The sequence below is a fragment of the Cydia splendana genome, chromosome 9, assembly GCF_910591565.1.
Source record: "Cydia splendana chromosome 9, ilCydSple1.2, whole genome shotgun sequence".
Classification (NCBI taxonomy): Eukaryota; Metazoa; Arthropoda; class Insecta; order Lepidoptera; family Tortricidae; genus Cydia; species Cydia splendana.
Window position 1 is genome coordinate 11163058 of NC_085968.1, and position 22181 is coordinate 11185238.

At 35.4% G+C, this 22181-nt stretch overlaps 2 protein-coding genes across 2 annotated transcripts in view; one reads left to right on the top strand and one right to left on the bottom strand.

The window, feature by feature from the left end:
* The window catches only part of LOC134793515 (repetitive organellar protein), a 93180-nt gene extending 76353 nt beyond the window's left edge, over positions 1–16827 (top strand). The window contains exons 2-3 of the mRNA XM_063765097.1: positions 10273–11037; positions 11928–16827. Of these exons, the coding sequence (XP_063621167.1) occupies positions 10273–11037; positions 11928–16587 (5425 nt within the window). The 3' untranslated portion in view covers positions 16588–16827. The remainder of the gene's footprint in view (positions 1–10272; positions 11038–11927) is intronic.
* The window catches only part of LOC134793532 (calcium uniporter protein, mitochondrial), a 133866-nt gene extending 111811 nt beyond the window's left edge, over positions 1–22055 (bottom strand). The window contains exons 1-2 of the mRNA XM_063765137.1: positions 21889–22055; positions 16878–16983 (exon numbers count right to left, since the gene is read on the bottom strand). Coding sequence (XP_063621207.1) covers positions 16878–16983; positions 21889–21993 — 211 coding nt within the window. The 5' untranslated portion in view covers positions 21994–22055. The remainder of the gene's footprint in view (positions 1–16877; positions 16984–21888) is intronic.
* Positions 22056–22181: the final 126 nt, after the last annotated feature.

Genomic DNA, 22181 nt, shown 5'->3' on the forward strand with positions numbered 1-22181 from the left:
GCTAACCTACTTGTCAAGTTAAGAAACAGTTTAATATAAATTAATGAAATGGTTCAGGTTCACGGAAAATGTCACTGCGAAATGACATTTATCACTAAAGTGAACTTTAATCGGTAGACTGGTCCTTGAAGGTTACTGTTAATTAATTTTTTAAGTAAGGTAATTCGCCAGTAACTGGCCACTGGCCAATAACTGGCCACCCTAAACTAAACATGAATTCTATTCACCTATAAACAGAATTCATTTTAGTATAAGGTTTCAATAACTGGCCAGCCTTCAATGACTAGCCACCTTATACTAAAATGAATTCTGTTTATACGTGAATAGAATTCATTTTTATTTTAGGGTGGTCAGTTACTGGCGCATTACCCTATTGTAGCCAATTGAAAGCAAAGCCATTGAAATTATAATATCCTTTTAACTTCACGAATTCTATGAGTCCATATTTTAAAACATTGTAATCTTCCAGAAGCTTGATGTTTCACTACCTAAGCCCTAAATAACTTTTTACTTAATTGGCGTCTAAAATAAAGTGTACATAATAAAATAAAATGACCATGCAGAACTATTTCATATGATTACATAACGTGCATTACTTAACTAAGAAATATAGCCATGTCCAGTATTGCGTAAAATTCATAGTAGTTCTATCTAATAAATGTTACAAAGAACGACATACGTGTAATTATGTAATGGATGTCATTTCACACGCGTACACATAGTATATTGATATCACTGCACACTGCAATTATCTTACATTACGGGTAAGGTGTGCCTTACTTTTATGAAGTGTAAAACGGGAATATAATATACTTAGATACACAGTAAATATCTGATTCGATCTGGGTAGATATTGTACAGGTAAATTTATATACGATTCTATTGATTTCTTTATTGTGTCGAAAAAAAGTACTGTATCATTTTATGAAATAAACTTATAAATAAAAAATGCTCCCCAGGTCGCTGTAATGTGTTATGGTGCCCAGAAGACTGGCAGCGTTACCTCGTTGGATGGCCAGAATTAGTCTCTGGCCGAAGTAGCTGCCAGCCCTCTGGTCACCAGACGCATCTACAAGACGCTCAGAAATGTTTATTTATAAGATTATTTTAAGTTTTATATTGGATGTAGTTTAGTTTTATTGTTTCGTTTGTATTTTTATGTCCCATTTATACTTAAATAAATTTGATACATTTTATGAAATCCATCCTAATTTGATGCGAAATCTACTGTTCGCTGAAATTCCTATCACTATAAAGCAGCGGTCGGCAACCTTTTTTTCCGTAGTTTTAGTAGCGTAGTTAACGATGAGTAAGTTGACGCGGGCCGCACTTTGTTAATATTTATGACTTTATCAGACATTGTCGTTTCTCAATATTACATAGCCAGAGAGGCTAGCAGGCCGCAAGTGACAGTTTCACGAGCCGCATGCGGCCCGCGGGCCGCAGGTTGCAGACCGCCGCTATAAAGTGATATCAACCTAAACCTTCCTCAAGAATCACTTTATTGATAGGTGAAAACCGCATGAAAATCCGTTCAATTGTTTTTGAGTTTATCGCGAACATACAAACACACAAACAGACAGACGCGGCGGGGGACTTTGTTTTATAAATAAGGTGTAGTGATTATATTTTGCTATTCTATAAGAAGTTCTTCAAGATTCAAGAACAATAATGACAGAGAGATTAGGTACCTTTATTTATATAAATATTGAACGGTTGCCAATAATTTACGGGCACTGTCGTAAGTATTTATTTACTATGCGCTATTTTAATTTCAGACTGATTTAATTTATTTAGTGTTTCGGTTTGTATTTATTGTGTCCAATCGCGTTAGTAACATGAAATAGGCGTGGCATAGATTTATGTTAACAAAATGTCAAATTAAATATGAATACGTAATGGTTTTAACGACCACGGGAAGGGTCATGATTTTATTGTGTTGGGTATGTTTGGGTCGTGTGTTATATTATAGCGTCAACATCGCAATCGCAACACTCAGTTAAGAGTCGTTTTGGCGAATGAGGTGTCAAACGATTATAGTCCTTATAACGCCTGAGTTTAAGTTTTTACAAAAAAAAACCGTAGTCTGGTTAAACTTTTTAACTATTATCAACATGCACAAAGAATGTTCGATAAAATATTCCGAGTGAATCGAAGTGGTTCACAAACTCGCAAACTAACCCGGTACGGTAGGAAGTTGGCGGTCCTCTATCTCTACGGCGTAACCTGCCAGTAGACCAGGAAACGCTACAGGAACTGACAGGCCAATTCGAACGTACACTGACATGTAAAATGATATCTTATAGATGTTATTCAGTTATCGTGCATTTCGTCCGTAACTGACCGATGTAATGGCGCGAGCAAGACGCACAATAAATAAATGACATTATTCTGATGTCAATGTACGTTCGAATTGGCCTGTGTGTCGCGACAGTTGGTAATAATGTTCCAAGATTAACAAAACTATTCATTAATTCTGCTAATAAGGACTACTTTGTGTATATACACGTAAATATAACTACAAATTTTACTATTGTATGAAATCAACACTAAACTATACTCGTGGAAAGAAAATAAATGGGAGCAAGAGAGCGGGTAACATTTTATAATGGAGTGGCTGCCGTAGTCTCAATTTGCAATCTTTTAAAGGGGTCTTTACGGTAAAGCGGAGGGCTTTACAATGCAACATGGATATTTGTAATCATTTTTATGCTAAGGTTTTATGTTGTCATACTTGTTCTATTGTTCATTTGAATCATACATTATAATAAAATAATTAATCTGTTTTCATTTTTGTTTGAGCGCAAACGTTTTATTAATATTAATATAAACCATAGTTACCACATCAGTAAAAACATGTATAAACACAGATAACAACTGGGGTGTCACGGACGGAAGAAAGCGGCTACCGCGGATGTGGATAAAAAGTTAACTATGTGCCAACTCGCACTATGTTCCCCACATACCAACAATACACGCACTATAACGAATTGCAAACGTATCATTACGGGTCAATGTCGAATATCAACCTCGATAATGAAACCAGTTTTTTATTTACATTCAGATGTTGGCGAAATTTTCGTGAAATGTTTATACGAGACGTTTACGCCCCTCTCTGGTGACCTAAAAATATCTGACACTGAATCACATACTCTGTTCTATTTTAAAATCTTCGTAAAAAATGTGGTGCGGTTGACGACGAACGCGAAAATAAAAGAAACATTTTAACGATGCTTTCAAGACACTGGTCAAAAGCATTTCAGATTGACATGTGTGATTAAACATTCAGACTACTTTAAACAATCCATTTTTATCGTTACATCATCCACATCATCGTACTGCACCGTGAAAAACAAAAATCGAAATTTCGTTACCTGCCTCAATATCCCTCAAATATGCAAGAGCGATTGCAATTATTGCAAACAAGACGATTCGGGCCCTAGTTAAGTCCCCCATGCTAGCCCAACCCAATGCAGATTAGAGACTCCATCATTGAAATTCACCTCAGATGTGTGCAGGTTTCCTCACAATATTTTCCTTCACAGACAAGCCACTGGCAAATGAATGGACATTTTGTACAGACATGTTGATCTGTACGGATATGATGGTCGTTCTTGTCTACGTGACAGCGTGATAAAATGGCGTCCGTCACTTTATATCCCACGGTGTTAAAAAGTGACAGTTATTTTATCACGTCGATAAAGTTGGATAAAGCCATCCATAATACGCCGGCTGGTGCGTACGGGCTTTGAAACACCGACCTGCGAATTGGAAGCCACAGCGCACGTCTAGTCGCTCGGCTACCAGTATTACAAATAATTAAAAAATGCGAACAATACATTTTTTTTGTAAACATCTCAAAAAATACAATCGTGAATTAAGGTAAATGAACATCACGTTACTGAGAAGGTACCGGAAATAAAGCGTAGATAATAATTTATACACTTAAAAGATTATTACAGTGGATTCAAAATACATCAACACACGACACGACACGCCAACCGGATAAAATTTATCGACACGATTTGATAAAAGAGACACTATCAATTAACAGCATACTTAAATGAAAATGTTGTCTTTGGCAAAACCTTGGTATAACTTCAGTGAATAAACTGCACGTTGTGTTGATTATGTGCAAATTACAAGGTGAATGGCGGTTTTTTGCCTGCCGGACTAAGCAATTCATTCATTGTTTTTAATGACAAGTGTTTTTATCTCTACCAAGTGTCCCGTCCGCTATTAGCTTTGCCTGGCGCTGTCGGGTAAAATTCTGCGTTGGTTTAAGACGGTGTTGTTGTCTTTTTATCTCGTATCCATCCGACCAAAACAATCAGATTCACTTGACCGCGAAGGGGCTGAGTAAATCTCTGTCTTTTATCTGTTTGAGTCTCTATCATTAAATACAATGCCTCTTACGTTCTCCACATTTCGTAATATGTAGGTACTTATATTCGAGGTACCTAATCTTATGTTTAACAAATTATCTTTAAATACGATGGCAGCGTCAGTTATGTCACTTATGTCTATTATTAGGAACTTATTATTAATATGACGATTTAATACTTTCTGGACATAACAATGCGCAATAAAGAACAGATTGATAGCGGTGTCTCTTGACACAAGTGTCATGTAGGTACGCTTAAAAAGAAGCACTAGTCCAGTTATAATTACGTTGTTTGTGCGAACACAATAAATATGTTTTTTTATTAATCTTTCTGCATTTGAAGCAATGCACATTAATTAATGGTTTAGAAAATTATAAAATATAATTATTTAAGTTTAATTGATACTAAACACTTTTTTTTACACTTCTCGTGTTAGTAGACCCGATATAGCTGTTCAAGAAATATAATTAATTTAGATAAAAAAAATACAAAAAAAATTGTTGATGTAAATGTCATAGATATAATATACAGAGATACCTTCCAAGCGAGCTGTCAGTGGGACCACTTTTGTTTAGTGTACGATTAACAATGTGGCCCACCTTGCTGTAGCCATGTCGATAAAGTCATATCGATAAACTATCGACATTTCTTGCAATTTAAATTTTACTTCAAAGGTTTAACGATACCTAAAATGAACAAAAACGCTTTTATTCTTTATTGTGGTTATCAGATCACAATTTTATAGTCACGACCCAGCAGGGAACCAAGGGAAAGTTCAGATATTTAATTAAAATACATACATACCTACTAAAATAGGTGTTCCGCAATAATTGAATTATTTTATTATATTATAATATATTCATTATTCATTAGCATTTCAATTATGTTTATGTTTAACGAAGATATTGAAGCTTCAATTAATCGCAATTTCGTTCCGCTGTGTAGCGTTTATCGATATATAACATGATTAAAATCGACTTTTCACATCCCTAAAAGAGCACACATATACGTTTTCACGCACACATACACAACCTAGGTCTACCTAAAAAGGGGACACCTGGATTTGAAGTCCATCTTGTCAACAGTATGGTTGCCCTTTTTTGACAAATGGCATTTTTAAAAGAGCAAGGAGAGCGAAATGATACTAGTTGCTGCGCCGTCAAAGAGAACAGACAGCGTTGGGGCCTTGGTAAATGTGCAGATTAACACTATTTATGTACTTATATAAACGTATTGAATAAGAGAAGAAATAAGTAATATTAATAATGTTTATGTAAATAATTTATTTTCCTAATTGGAACGGTTGGTAAATAATCCAGTAACTTTGTCGAATTTTATAACCTGGCTCTTTTGCGTCAAATCCGGTAGTTCTGATTTTTTGCAGACTTGTTTATGATGTCAAAAATCGAATAAACCGCAATTTTTTTTAGATTTGGGCGATTATAACCCTAAAGTACTAGTTTTTGATAGTAACTTCCTAGGGCGTTTTTAAAGTAGACTAAATTAGCTACAATAAGACACTAGAATTGTTTCTGTACATCTAATATTTTCCGAGATATAGCCTTTCAAAATGTATATTTTTTTCGAACTTGTATTCGTAGGCTAAGTAAGTGCAGTTAGTATACACTTTTGTCTCAGGCGATGCCGGTTGGCACATTTGTTTCTAAAATCAATCAAAGCTGGCCCGGTAGCCACAAGATCATACCGTGCCTACCCCCCAAAACAGGGGGGAAAGGGTCGGCTTCCTAGGTTCAATCTATGCTATATTTCTTCCTGCTCTTAGCAACTAGGGCAAGTTATATATCATTTTCATATAAGTTAGGGACGAGGAATTCATTTTTGAAATAGTCGCTATACCTTTCCATACAAAAAACTAATTTATGCACAATAAATGAAAATTATATGTATTTTTTGTGATAATTTTGGCCTTTTCAATCACAGTGTGGCAATTTGCACTAAATTAAATATTGGGCAATTTAGCTCATTTATTCCTTATTCTGAAAAATATTTTTTCAAAATAGGCACTCATACATTTTTTTATGGAAAATAAATATTTTGTAGAACGTGGCGGTGATGAATTCCATATAAATTACCTACCTAACCTTTATATTATACCTAAGAACTGATGTAAAATTATAAAATTTTGAAAGGCTTTATATCGGAAAATATTAGATGTACAGAGACAATTCTAGTGTCTTATTGTAGCAAATTTAGTCTACTTTAAAAACGCCCAACATCATAAACAAGCCTGCAAAAAATCAGAACTACCGGATTTGACGCAAAAAAAAAATATAATTTTACTGTATTAAATTGGAAACAAATATTGTTGAAGGGGGATTAACTATGAATAATTCAAAATTATATAGACAAAGGGGTTCATATTTTTGGATTAAACAATTGTCAAAAAGGGATAATGTTTGTATATCAATATCACACACCCAGGGCTAAGAAGCTCTACATATGTATTTATAAAAATTGGCCAAGCTTAAGCTACGAAGCTGTCTCACTGGTAGGTACTTAAACGTAGCACAGCATAGTGCTGTGGAAAAGAAGCCTTTGTATCAATATTAAAGTAGATACCTAAGCCTAAATTGTTTATATTACAAGCCCTTAAATTATCATTTAAATATAATCTACTTATATTTGTATTTTCATTCATCTGGCCTATGATAGAAAGAGATTAAAGGATAAAATGTCATCATTGCCTCTAGCACATGCTTATTTCACAACTACATATTATAATAATATGCAAACCGGAAACAATAAACAAGCATACAGTGCGGAAAACGACACATCCTTCGTTTTAAATACTCCATTGTTTTATTTTATACACACGCCGGATGCGTCAAGAAATTGGGATCGTCCTGTGTCCAATAATTATTGTATTGTCAAATGCCTCGAGCTCGAGACTGTACTGCACTAGTAACCCGGCCTTCTTAGTTTACATTAGACCGAACACGAAACTTCTTTGAACTAATTCTAGCACCTACCTACATAGTTTACTTAGAAATCTAAGCGGTTTTAAGCTGAGTTGGTAATACGAGGGATATTGAATTCCGATACACCTAACTTTTTGTTTTTGTACAGTTCGATACAGTTGTATACAGGATCATTTTTGGACCGTTAGCCATTTAGATTGCTAAAAATACACATAAGAAGAATGTACCTATGAAAAATTGTACAAATAATCGAAATAATATCCGCCGTATAAGGAAACAATTTATTTTGATGCGTTTGAGTTAATACAGACATTTTGATTTAATTTGTTCCGAAAGTCAAGGACACGAGAATTAACGTGCGACCCATTTCTTTACTAAATTGAACTATTAGATAAGCAACAGAATTACAGAACCTAATTATAAGAGCAAATAGACGTGATGACGATTTGTCTTGTTGATTAAATGCAACATATTAATATTAGGAGAGAACAGACGAATCGATTTTTATTGCTGACAGACAACTGTTTGGTAAACAGCCAAATGCTCATACACGTGTACGTGAGAGAACATCCTCTTCAATTGCAATGATTTAGAGATTTGCTTAATCAATTTACAAAGCATTTAATCACAATCTATGCGCCATGGTCTAATAAAACATGGTCTTCCATTCCCAGAGTGACACGCGATTACGTCACAATAACATTGCCACTTTATTTCAACATAACATGTTACATGGGTACATTATACCTATGGTTAATAAGTTAAAATATTTCTTTATAATTTTATAATTTTCATTTATATGTATTTTAGCTTAAATTTTACAATAACACGTCATTTTTAATTACTCGTTAGCAATATCTTCCGATCCACGAAAGAAATTTCAGACTTTCGGGTAATTCTGTTTATACTACTGGCAACACAGGATAGCGCTGGGGACATTTGACAATTCGGATCTAGATAACTTCATGCCCTGACCGTCATCCTTGTCGAACGCGTGGTAATTGTTATTTCCTTCTCGCTCAGTGTCAGCAGTCGCAGTGTTTTCCAAACTTTTCACGTCGTAAGCTTGGTAATTAATGTGTAACTGTGAATTAGTTTTTTAAACGTTTGTCTTGTATAGATAAATAAAGTTTAATTTAATACATTAGATTTGTTTTATTTTACTATGTTTCTACATGAATAACTTAAAATTAATGCCGTTAAAATAATTTTCACCGTTGGTTAAAATTCTCCCACATTTCAAAGTTTGAGAACCTGTAAACAGCATGATGACGTAGGCGCGTGTCAGTTAGGTCATACGCGAATCTCGGAATGGAGTACCAGGCGGAGTATATTATTATACCATGCTATGCGCTTCATTTTATTTAATGCATGAAAAAAACGTTACATATACCTATAGCCTGCTTCGGAAATCACTGCCTGTTCACTAAATAAAGTATTTGAAGGATAAACATATTAAATAAAAAAAATCCGACATTGACAGAACAAAGTCTAAGAATGTCATTATGAAACGTTTTATTTTCCATACTTCCACGCTTTGTCCTTGCAGTTTATGCAGTATTAGTTGGGTCTGACATTACTATAGCTCAGCGCATCATACGTTAAACACCGCATTATGTTTATGACACTATTTCAACTGCCTTAAATCATACACGTTAGTCCTTTGCAATATTCAATTCAAGAAGCTTATTCAAGATTAAAAAAACTTCGGATAGTCGTATATTACTGTCAGCGCTAAGGTGTAAACATAGCTAAAGTTCTGGGACACTCCGGTAAAATTCACTGCTTACCCAAAAAGGTTGACACATGTCCCGCGACGTCTCTGGAGCGTGAATATTTATAGACGACGCTCTTAGTAGACGACACACAATGTGTTAATTTTCTGGGAAGTGGTAAAAAAACTAATCTCTCTTCGAGTCTTCAGAAAACATGAGTAGGTATCCAGAAATCATAAGTTTCCTCAAAGCTGAATTGAGACGTTCGCGGTTATTTATGAACATGTCTACAAATTATCCCGCTTAACCGGCTCAACGAATAAACTTTGTGAGGTCTGAGCATGACGTTCGTTGGTTTTTTAACCCGTTCCAACGTATGAAAATTCGGGTGGACAAAAACTATGATGGCGCAGCCAAATGCCTTCCTATTAAATTCCGTTCCAGAATAGTAGGCGCCGGGTTTAAAGACGAAGCTGTTTTGGCACGACTTCAAAATAGTATCTGTAATGTTATGTCTTGGGCCAGTTAGGCCTTAATGTTATGTATTAAGGAAATCTAAAACATTTAAATTTAACCTGTCGATTAAAGTGTAAGGTAATTAATTCATTAACCTCAAATTACAATATCGCATAATAAAAGTTGTAAGTAACGATATAACGAAATCATGCAGTTTTAACAAAAGAGGACTTTATACAAGAGGTTACCCTGAATTTCAATGTTAATGCCCATTTCGCAGTTTTCGCACGAACAATGTCGAAATATGTAGAAACTATAAGAAAAACCGCCAGATACACATATTTTATACAATAACAACTAGTGAATCAAAAAGCCTTTTTGGATTGATTATTTTGTCACGTGATTAATTTTTCTTTTTGCTTTGTTATCTAAAAAGATTATTCGAGGGAAATAAGATATCTGTATTTGACAAGACTCGTTGTCATACCGCGCTGTACGGCACTGGCAGATCGCCAACGATTCACAGCCATAATAATGCCGTTACCGGGCGTAACTTCGCTAAAAGACTAGTCCTTGATAAGTCCATGTCTCGAAAAATGAAATATTCGGCACACAAAGGAGTATCCTAACTCAACATTGACTTTGACGTCATCTCAACAACTATGACTCAAACAAACCACACCAAAAGCGTACATATATCTTAAGCAAACACGGTTATCTTAGCTTCACACGGAGGGAGAGGATCATAATCTAATCTATTTGTGTTTTGCGTTTCAGGCATTCAGTGGACTCGGTCGCGTCGTATTCTAGCCAGAATCACGTTGACCGCATAAGGACACAGAACTTCTCAGCGGCTTCTTGTCAAGACGAAGGCGACTTCGGATCGATTAAGACAAGCCTCTTCAGGCGCTCTTCATCCAACTTGGAATACCCTCACAAAAGACCCGAAAGCGTCACGTCCAACACAAGCTCCACAAGAAGCCGCCTTCGAGAACTTGTCGAAAGGAAATCGAATCAGGAAGAGCACAAAACCGCAGCAAACACCGTCGGTGATATCCAGTATTTTGAAAATCCTACGGAAACTTTGGAGTTCGATAAACGGAGAAATTCACTAGAATCTAAAAAGAGTCAAGAAGAACGGCCCAAGAAACGGAAGCTAACTAAATCTAAGGAAAAGGATAAGGAAACTTGCGAGACTAAGAACAAAAAACACGAGAAATACCAAAGTAAATTAGCCGAATATTATAAGCTTCCTGTGCAATTACCACAAGACGAGTTTTACCAACATTTGACACGGTCTAAAGCCGCGGAAGAACTGCTTCAGAAACGATTTTCAAACTCTGATACCGAATTCAACGGCAGTTACGGTAGACTGTGTAAACACAAAGAACCAGAAGGTTCCAATTTACGTCGTAGCCGAAGTTTAGCAGTTATCAGAGAAGAGACCTTCACTGATTTACAGATTCAAAACCACGCCAAGAGCAAGCGGTCTCAACTCATACCTCGAGCTCGCTTATTCGACAAACCTTGCTTCAAAGACAGGTAAAATTTATTATTATATTCATATACCTATCAAGCATATTTCACGCAAATAAATATATTTCTATTTCATAACTAGTAACGTCAAATTATTTATTGCAATTTTACTTCGTAGACTTCATTAACTTCACGTACATAATCAATTAGTTTGCACTATAATGGTGAGTTGTGTGCTGTGCTATGGACACAGACCAGACACGAATTTGCGAAAAAACCGGCCAAGTGCGAGTCGGACTCGCGCACGAAGGGTTCCGTTTGTTGTATGGGAGCCTCACTTAAATATTTATTTTATGTTGTTTTTAGTATTTGTTGTTATAGCGGCAACGGTCTAGCTATCACGGTTCATGAGTTACAGCCTGGTGACAGACAGACGGACGGACAGGCGGACAAACAGACAGCGGAATCTCGGGTCCCGTTTTTGCCCTTTGTGTACGGAACCCTAAAAAGATTGACTGTCCCGGCCACATACATTTTGATTATCTATTTACTCTAATTAGCCCAAATGTTTTAAATAGCCTTTTTCGCGTTTTCGTTAAAAGCTAGTGCCTACGCCAATCCTTGGGATTAGTTGCCAAGCGGACCCCAGGCTCCTATGAGCTGTAGCAAAAAGCCGGGATAATGCGAGGAAGTTGTGTTGATACAAAATAAGCTACCCAAATTACTAATTTCATGCAGACGAGTATACAATATAGTTGTTCTCCATAATAGGAAATCCAACATCTTTACGCTCACATCTAAATGTATCGATTGATTAGTGGAGGGGTGTATAGTAGTAGTAGTAGTAATTTCAAAAAAGAAAACAAACCTAACCCTAATAAGTTGCGGCAAATTAAAAATATGATGTCATACGCTTATCAGTTATAAGTAAGATTATACTATTTTTTTCTTTTCAGGTTGCCAGGACGTGCTAAATACCAAACCAAAGAAGAAGTATTGGAAGGCATTTACATTGACAGCACCGCATCTTGTTTTGGAGCCATAAACGGTCAAAGAGAGAACGAAAATCACATTGGAAACGCCGATCGAAAATCTGAAAAAGAAGACACCGTATCACGAAACGAAAGTCACCATTCTAGATCAATTAGTGGTAGCTGGCCCAATTTGAACGACGACTTGAAACCAACTAATCTCTCCGAAGATAGCATTGGACACTCTCGTAATCCTAGCGAGATAGACAGCTTAGATTCAAATTACGTAAGAAAACATTATAACTTTGAAGCTCATCTTAAAAATTACAAAGACAGTTCTCCAGACTCTGAGCGGTCTGTTGTCACCCCGGATCGTAACAAATCTCTTTACATAACAGATCACGACACAGACCAAGAAGACAGAGATCGATCTAAAAATAATACCCCTAAATCATTTACCAACGACAGTTTATCGATCACTCATAGCGATAAGGATAAAAAGGAATTAGCCGAGCTTGAGCATGTAAATAACCCAGACTCATATGACGAGATTTCTATTAAAAGTAAGAGGAGTGAAGCACCCAGAAACCCCGAGTCTGAAGATATAAACTTCCAAATCAAGGATACGCAAATAAAGGACGCAGAAACGCAGTCTGTAGTATCCGAAAACGACGGCACAATATCGAGTCCGCCAGACAGCATCACTTCTTACATATCCATCTCGATAGCATCGTCTACAGACAAATCACATAAACTAGAATACTTAGCTAACTCGCTAGCAGAAAAGATCGACGAATACTGCGAGTCACAATTTAAAGAAAACGCGTCTGTCGCTTCACATACTATAAATTCAGAAAACAATAACACTGAGAGCGATCCCATCTACACACAAGTTAATAAAAAGAAAACATTTGCTGACATCCGGCGAGACTCATTCTTGAGTAATAAAAGTAACATATTTAACGAGATACCGAAGAAAACCAACAACGAAGTATTTGTAACTAACACATACATAGAGAACGATAACCATTCTACTAAAAGCAACTGCACTTCATCTAAAAATATAACCACAGAACCATTCGTGACAACTTTAATAGAAAATCAATACTATTCATTGCCTGATATTAATATAGGCAAGTGTTTAAGAAAATCGGAAAGAATTGACGCTCAACTGCGGGAAGAAGATCAAGAAGATATACCTTGCGAAAATACTTATGAAATAGCCCAAACGCATTTCCGAGAAATTTTATCTACTAAAGGTAATGAAAATTACGGTCAGTTAAACAAAACGAATGTCATTAATAATCCTAATCTCTCCAATAAAACAAGTGTCTACCTACCAGATTATAGAGAACCACAAATAATACAAAGTTTTACTAAACTCGAAGACGACTTGAAGTCTATAATTACTGTAGACAGTTCTAACGCAGATGACAAAGATCCGAATTTCTTTAGATCAGATTCTCACCAAAACGAAAGGGAAATAAATGAAATTGAAGGTACTATTCGAAATAATAAACTTATCACTAAGTCAGAAAGTTTAAAACTGACAACTAATTCAATATACAGACCAGAAATTAATATAGCAAAATCGTTTTCACACGACAATATCAACAAATCTGCCTACGAAAAAAAAGGACGGCAAGGAATACGAAAACATTATTCATTGCGACAACGTGATCCTACTGATGATGATATTCACCGTTTACCAAGCCCAAGTACCGTTGAACGACATGTAACCAGACCTTGTGACTCGACTATCAAAAGTTTAGTCAGTGTTGGGGAAGGTAACACTACTCCATTATTATCTCGCGTACAGTCTTTTAAAACATCTGCTGAATCAAACATAGCTATCGTGCCGTTGAGTGGCCACCAAACTATTGTGATCGATCCGCCTCTCACTCAGGATTTGAAAGACAAGAGTGTAAAACCAATCGCGAAATCAGAAGTGAAAACAAATCAATTGAATGCCAATATAGACAATCTGTCGAGAAAGGAGCCATTTAAACCGTCCCAAGAAGTTCTAAACGATAAAAATAAAGAAGGAAAACCCAAAAACGGATTAGTAGATAATTCTAGCTACTGGATTCCCAAAGATCCTTTCATAACAATCAAATTAAATAAAGTTGTGAAGACAACCATTCCAAAACTGAAAAAAGATAACAGTGAAAAAATTGCCAGTGTGCAATATAAATTTGAAAAACCACCACCCAGGTTAATAATTAAAGATAATAAGCAAACAGAAGACAAGGAAAACGTACACTCTGTTAAGGAAACCCCTAACATGACCCGACCACAAATTTTACAAGTGACAGACTCGAAAAACAAAAAGCAAAGCGACTCCACAAAACTAGAAACTAAGAAAAAAGTAATGGCGGAAAATACAGAAGTCGTGCATATGCCGAAATCAGAAATTATGAGCGAGTCTAAAGAAGAAATAAGGGAAACAAAATGCGATAATACTGTCAAAGAAAAATTAAATAATGCCATTAAGACTGACATTGAATATCAGGAAAAACTGCATTCAGTCAAAAATTATTGGTCAAAATTGATCGACAAACCATCAGAAACTAAAGACAACGGCAGAACCGAATGTAAACTTAAGACCAACGAAAATGTTGAAGCGGAAGCTGTGGTTGAATCTGAGAAAGGTACTCCGGAAGAACCTGATTGTTCAACAGAAGTTTCAGTATGTAACATTATTAAGTCTTTAGAAAGTGTCAAAATTGTGGACAGTATTCGGAAATTGAGTCAAACCAAAATACAACTATGGAAAGATGAATCAGAAAAAGTTAAAAGCGACTCTGAAATCGAAGAAACAGCTGTTAAGAAGATTGTTAAGGATTGCGAAAGTAACATTTATGAGAAACCGATATTCAAAAATAAAAATACTGAACTAGATCTATGTCGAGACACTCCTGAGATTGAAATAGTAGAGTTGAGTTGCGATGACAATCAAAATCAAAAGACTCAAGCGACACTTATAAAAGCAAAAGGATTTGATAAAGAGTGTGATGAATTCGATCACGTGCGATATAAAGTAATGAAATCGGAACTATTTAAAAATAGCATGATCGCTAATTACCGAAAAGAGGCTCAATTTGACGGCTTACTGCAATACCTGCAAGATTACAGCTTTCAAGAATTATTAGTGAACAATAATATCGTTATTATTGAACCTGTCAGAACTAAAATTGAACCAGTACCTAGAAACCAAAGTAACTCGGATACTCGTAAAATACCGCCAACATTACTGAAGAAAAACGACAATTCTTGCAGCCATGTTGACCGTTCTAAAAATGCAATTCGTCGACATTTCTTTTATCATCCCATACGTGTCAATAAAGAAATCATTGAAGAAGAATTACCAAATCCTGATACAGTAAAAAAAGTACGTAACTTATTTGAGGATACTCTTAAAATGAAGAGTCCGATGACCATGACACAAGATCCACCTTTAGTTGACGAGACTGTGGGTTTAACAAGACGTGCAACCTCTTACCGAAACCTTAATGAAGAATCGAAGAACAGCAAAATTGGAGGTAGAAAGAAAGTTATACGACAGCTTACAATCGAGACAAACTTTGGTAATAAAAAATGGGATAACGCCAGTCTTTCGAGTGGAGTATCTAGCGGAGATCTAAGTTCAAACAACGACTACGAACACGACGCCATAAGCCCATACTCGAACAAAAATCTAAAAGACAACGTATATAGTTCCAGTGATGAGTATCTTTGTGATTCTGTCAGCCACGATTTCTGTTGTGAAAGTCAATATGTAAGCCCGGACATTATGAAAAAGATTCGAGAGTGTGGTACGTCTGTCACTTATTACGGAGGAAAGGTATTAAACTCAAAACCTGGTTCAACAGTTAGTCCGATGACTAAAGCCATAATGGAAGAAATAAAAGGGTTACAGAAGAATTGCAGCCGAGACTGTTATTCCTGTCAGACAAAATGCCGGGGAGACAAGTGTTCTTGCTTGACGGCCGATAAACACAAACCAGTAGTTTCAGACAAGCAAAGCTCTAATGCGTCATCGGACTCTGGAAACCCCGATCCTGACAAAAACAAGCGTTCAGAAAATTTCCCTAATTTTAAATTTAAACTAGTGAAATCGAACAGTTGCAGCAGTAGACTTGAACTGACTGGTACCGACGATAACAAAAACCCTCGTATGAAATACAGATCACCAAGCAAGCAACGGAAGGCTGATGATCCTCCACTTATGAATGAAGACGAGAACTCTGTAAAGAACAAAATATGCCGTCTTGAGAGTTACAATAAGGGTATCGCCAAAACTCCATTTGAAAAGAAAGACAACGAAGACAATAAAATTAAGCACGCTCCTTCAATAAATAATAAATTGAATGACACTATCTTCAAGCACAACATTGTACATCCACAACAAGGTATACCCGAGATCCCGCCCAAAAAGGAACAAGAACCTGAAATTGTGGATAACAAAAATGTAATACCGTTGCCCACAGATCCGCACAGTTTTGAAAAGAAGTATTATTACGTCAATGAGAATTTAGAACAGAGCAAAATTCCACCGGGAAAGTTCGGTGAAATGGTATTCGAAGAGTTCGAAGTTTTAGAATCTTGTTACGATAGTTTAAATAGCAATAAATCATTAAAATGATTAACTCTTACCTATAAGCTTTTGCTTACATAAATTGTGATCTGTTTTCAATTAATGCTATTAAATTATTGCTTGTAAATTTAGTATATTGTTATAAATAATATCTAGCTTATAGCTGTATGTATTTAATTTAGTTTATGTCCCCTATTATGTAGATGCGTCTAATGTAACATTTCGAATTGAAGAATACCGTAGTCTTGGTAATGGCTTCTTTGTATTAAAATATAACTTTGAGTAGTTTCAATGTGTTTTCTTGTCCATTTTCATGATTTTCCTAAAGAAAACCTTACCGTCAGATTTCTCGTGATCAACTTTTGAAGGCGTTTTGGATCCGTGAGCGCATACGCTTGTGAAAAAGGATCTCCGAGCCGGTCGCCACCGCCGACACCATGACTCCTGCACAAAAAATACACATTTCAGAAAAAAATAAAACAGGTACCTACCCGTAAACCTAGGTAGAGTCAAGCAGAAGTTGATAAGCGGGCGAGGTGTTCAAAATTACCTTGAAACGCTCTTATTCCTTAACAATAAAGTCAAGATCATTTTGAACACCTCGCCCGCTTAGCAACTTCTGCTGCTGACTGTGCGTGTGAAGTACGTACTTACAGCTAAAAACTTGGCATAAGAAATTGACAGTAGTACCTGCCAAGTGCTAGGCTCATAGTGTGAAGCTGACTGAACATGCCACACACCCATTTAATAGCCAGTAGGTAGGTAGTAGGTAATAAGTATTTGCAGTTTCCATGCACAAGTTTATTTAATTAATGGGTCATTCCCACCTGTTAGCACCAAGTTGTTGCCACTGGTACTTAACAGTTGGGATTTCTCACCTCTTACTAACGGGAAGTTGATGAGATTTTTTTGCTATAGTTACCACTGGTTAACTCCCAGTTACAATAATAATGTGCAATAACTACTAGTGAAAATACCTGAGATGCAAGTAAATAAGAAGTGCTTATGATCAGGCATCGGAGTTTTTATCGCAAGGTAAGACTAATAGCAAGCTAAGCAAGACTAATCGACATTTGCCATAAATGTAAACTCTTATTCATACTCATACTCATTTATTTAATTTATCTTAAAATGGCTTTAGAGCGGTCGGTCGTGTATATTATCTTAGTCGAATTATATAAAAAAAATATTTTTCTATTACATTATGAATTCATAACTTCAACTATTTTAACATACAACTATACAAACTACATAGCTGCGAAAGACCCTAATGTCATGTAGGTACTGACCGCTGATAAAATTGATTAGTATTTGTCATGTGTCAATCACTGGTGATTGCAAACGTAGTAGTTATTTATATCTGTAAGTGGTAAATACGTTGTGGAATATTCCATAATTAATTATTATGCCTAACCCAGAAATAGCTGCAATTTTGGCATGGATAGAGCCATACAACAATTTACAATATGACTATGAAAAATCTGCTATAGTGTGCTTGAGTTGTGAAGTACAACTAACCCAATTGAAACATACATTTCCTCTCGGTCTTGTACCAAATCGCACATCTGATTAATCTTTCCAATTTCTCGTTTAAATAAGTATGAAAGTATAGACGGACACATGTTGAAACGTAAATTATCTTTCAAGTAAACAACTAATCAATGACAGTAGTGATAGAATTAATTCATAACTTTTTTAATGACGGATGGTTATTTTCTTAACTAGGTGACAGTTCCATTCACTTTCGGCTCTATTGCAACAAATGACGTTTAATAAATTAAACTCATACACGTAGTAACTATTTAGTAATCTGTTCTCATATTAAATAAAATTAATCATGAGTATGAGTATGAATAAGAGTTTACATTTATGGCAAATGTCGACTCCATAGCTTGCTATTAGTCTTACCATGCGACAAAAACTCCGATGCCTGCTTATGATAAAATTTAATTTTTATGAGTTTTTTTTTTTTATCGAGTAAATAGTTGAATCGGTGACCAGTGACCAGTGTGTCAGTGACTGAATTAAGAAACAATTGACTGCCAGCCTAGTGAGCGCGCGTATCTGTTGCTCAGTAGGCCTAGCACAGGAGCGATACGACAGTATCTCGCCCGAGAGATAGCCTACTCGTCTTTTTCTAATTGTATTAATCAGAGAGGGACGGGTTGTCTACCCCGAGTGGGCGACACACTGCCATGCCGCTCCTGTGCTAGGCCTACAGATGACATACAACTCAATAGGCGGGTTAGTGCTATAGGTAGCCATATTTAGTTAACAACCTGTTTCTATTGGTAAAAAACTGAGAACCGCCTTTTTCTTGAAGGCGGTTATAAAGGCTAAAATCTGAGAAATAACCTAATTTAATTCACATCCATAATAATTACATATAGGGATAGAGGTCACCTAATTAGGTAAGTCATATTTGTACATCGAGTTTACGTACTGATAACGCAACAACAACATGCACGTTAAAAACTATTGGCTTACTTCATCATTTTAGTTACTTAGCAGAAATAATAAAATGTCTCTTGCAGATTTCGTTTCAATTAATCTATTTTAATCTAATTACTTTAAATATGACTTAAAATAACGTCATAAGTTGGTCATTCACACAAATTTCAGAACCCTTTGACTTTGATAGGTATATGAGGCAAACGAGCAGACGATCCGCCTGATGGTAAGCGATTACCGCCGCCTTGGACACCTACCAAAGGGGTTGTAAGTGCGTTGCCGGTCCTTCAAAAATGGGAATACGCTCATTCTTGAAGGTTTGAAGTACGTGACAAAAGATAAAGGGTAAAGATGGATCATTGGAACTAAATATAGGCATCCCATTCCGAACCTCTATTAACTAAAGCGAATTTCGGGTAAAAACATGAAAGCATCAGGAGCCTACGTACAAAAGCTTGTAACTTGTAAAACAAGTGGCAGCCCTTTCTAATAAATATTAGGCACAAATCTAAATAATGCTACAATGAATAGTAACTATTGAAATTGAATTAGGTTTTATTCATTGTCATTGGAAGGAGACTTTTCATAATACACTTACCTAAGGCGCTTAGCAGTACTGGATAAAATTCGCACGTCGTTCCGATGTGCGCCCGCTCGGATGTCGCTATAAGACGTGCATAGCGTTGTCTCGTTCGATCTTCGGAGCGACGTGCGAATCGTATCGGGGGCCTACCGCGAAAACCGAAATTCGTAAATTGCGGGGATCTTTCTCTTTTTCTCCAATGAAGGCGTAATAAACGTGACAGAGAAAGATGCCCGCAATTTGCAAACTTCGATTTTCGCGATTATAGCCCAGTGTGCTAAGCGCCTAACGTTAAGGTCGGGTTTGGAGATATTTAAGCAGTCTTTGAACTCTGAATCATTTTGCATTGTGTGAAGTGTAAGTGTACACCTACCTATAGTTCGTTTTTTTAGCATTAGAAAGAACTTGAAAGAAGGTAAGCGATCTTGACATGTCTTTTAATTGTAAAACGCTTTTTAAAAATCAGTAACTATTAATTATGAAAGCAGAAGAATATAAATGATATATATTTGCCGTAATTTATTTATAAAATGTGTTTTTCAATTAAAAGACACATCAAGATTGTTTACCTTATTTCTAATGTTAAATACGAACGAATTATAACTAAATGTGTAATTGACAATTACTAATTGTATATTTGAGTTCAAATGTAACCTGATTTTTACAATCAAACTGGATAAACATGCATGGAATAGGAAACAAAGGAAATTAAGATTTCTTAAAACAAGTCATTAATGTAACATTTAACTAAAATTAATTCATAATTTATTTGGAATGCTCATATAAAATTACCTATATTTTAATATTTTATTCTGTAAAAGGTACCTACCTAATAAAACATGCATGCCAAAATTATGTAGGCTCAGTTATAATACATAATTATATTAATTACATCACATTTCAATTTCAATATTATTTATTTCACATATAAGCTTACAGTAAATAACAACCAAAGCGCTTATGTGTATTATGTCCAAACTAGCAAAATAAGCATAAGCTGTGGCAGACAGGTAAACAGGCCAACAGCTGCATATCAGTGAGAGTGATCTCATAGTGTGTTTGTTACCATTCCACAGTCCAAATATTTATGAATTATTAACCTTTACCAAAAAATATTTATATTATAACTGAAAATGAAATCATTTTTCAAATTCTACTGTTTCAAATTTACTGCCTATTTTTCTTGTATGATGGACCGCTAGAGGATAAAGTGAAGTACAACTATTACGGTAATTACTCAGTGCAAAATATTCACTGGATAATTCCACAATTTAACTGATAGTATTTATAAAAACTGCACTACTGAAGGAAAGAATTGAATTTGAATTTGAATTTGAAAGGACTTATTAAAAAAATGTAGCGTTGTTGTGTACTTATGATTCACACAGTTATTGAATAAGATTTTAAATACCAACTGTTGTTCAATTAATCGAAATCTGTATGCATGACATGTTTAACTGCCTGATATAAGTTAGCCATAACATAACAGAGGATCAAGCTCAATGTACTTTGTATTCATATATGGATTGGTGTGATAAAACCATTTTTAATTGCATACTAATAATGACTCAATCTTTACTACTATTGCAAAATTTGTTAAGATTAAAAAACAGCCCATTTGAAATTCTAACTATACTACATATCTAAAAGTTGATAAAAGCACCTGTATTCTTGTGTTTATTTTTCAGTGAAATTGGTTAAAAAAATAATAGTCATTAATAGGAATTAAGATGGATGAAAAGTAAAATAATAAATAAACATTATACAAACTCAAGTTTGTTTACCAACTAAGTACAGCCTACTAGAGTTTCTTACCATCATCATCAAAAAACATGTCATAATCATAAGTTTATTTGTAATAAACACTACACCTTTTAGAAATGTAAATTACCATACATTCCATGCTTTTGTTTAGGTACTTATATCTTAAGCACATTCGTCATTTCATTATCATTAGTGATTTGGCTAAATTAAAAATATGTGTTCTATGTGTGTAGATTACCAGAAAAGTGCTATTTGATGGTTTCCTGTGACAATTTAACAACAAATCCAATAAGAAAATAAGTACCTACTTAGCGAATAACAATAAATATTCAAACAGCAGAAACTTATACAAACTTTAAATGATAAAAAAAATACAGCGGCTCGATGACGTTTCACAGCTGCTTTTGAATCCAAACATAAACCGTATATAAGTATATCTAAATGTACTACACGTGCATAATGGAACAATCTTTCAAAGGAATACTTTAGGAAACTGTATGTATAGCAAATTCGTAAATTTTGATAACGTCATACTGATTATAGGAACTCACCCTGTTATTTGAAAAATCCCTAAATATCGGCGACACACACAAACCACGATTTAATTCTAATTTTGCTAAAAGTCGGCACCGCGAAACACACACCGTCGACGCCATCTTTGCACTACGTATGTATAAGTACTAAATATGTGTAATGGCTCGCACCGAATTCTAGGCGCTACAAAACAATGGTGCTATATAGGATATATCAAAATTTAACTTGTAACAACTGGTTTTATATGACATGGGCAGTAAAATAATACAAACGACATATTTTATTATTTTACTGAGAATGTTTTCGGAAC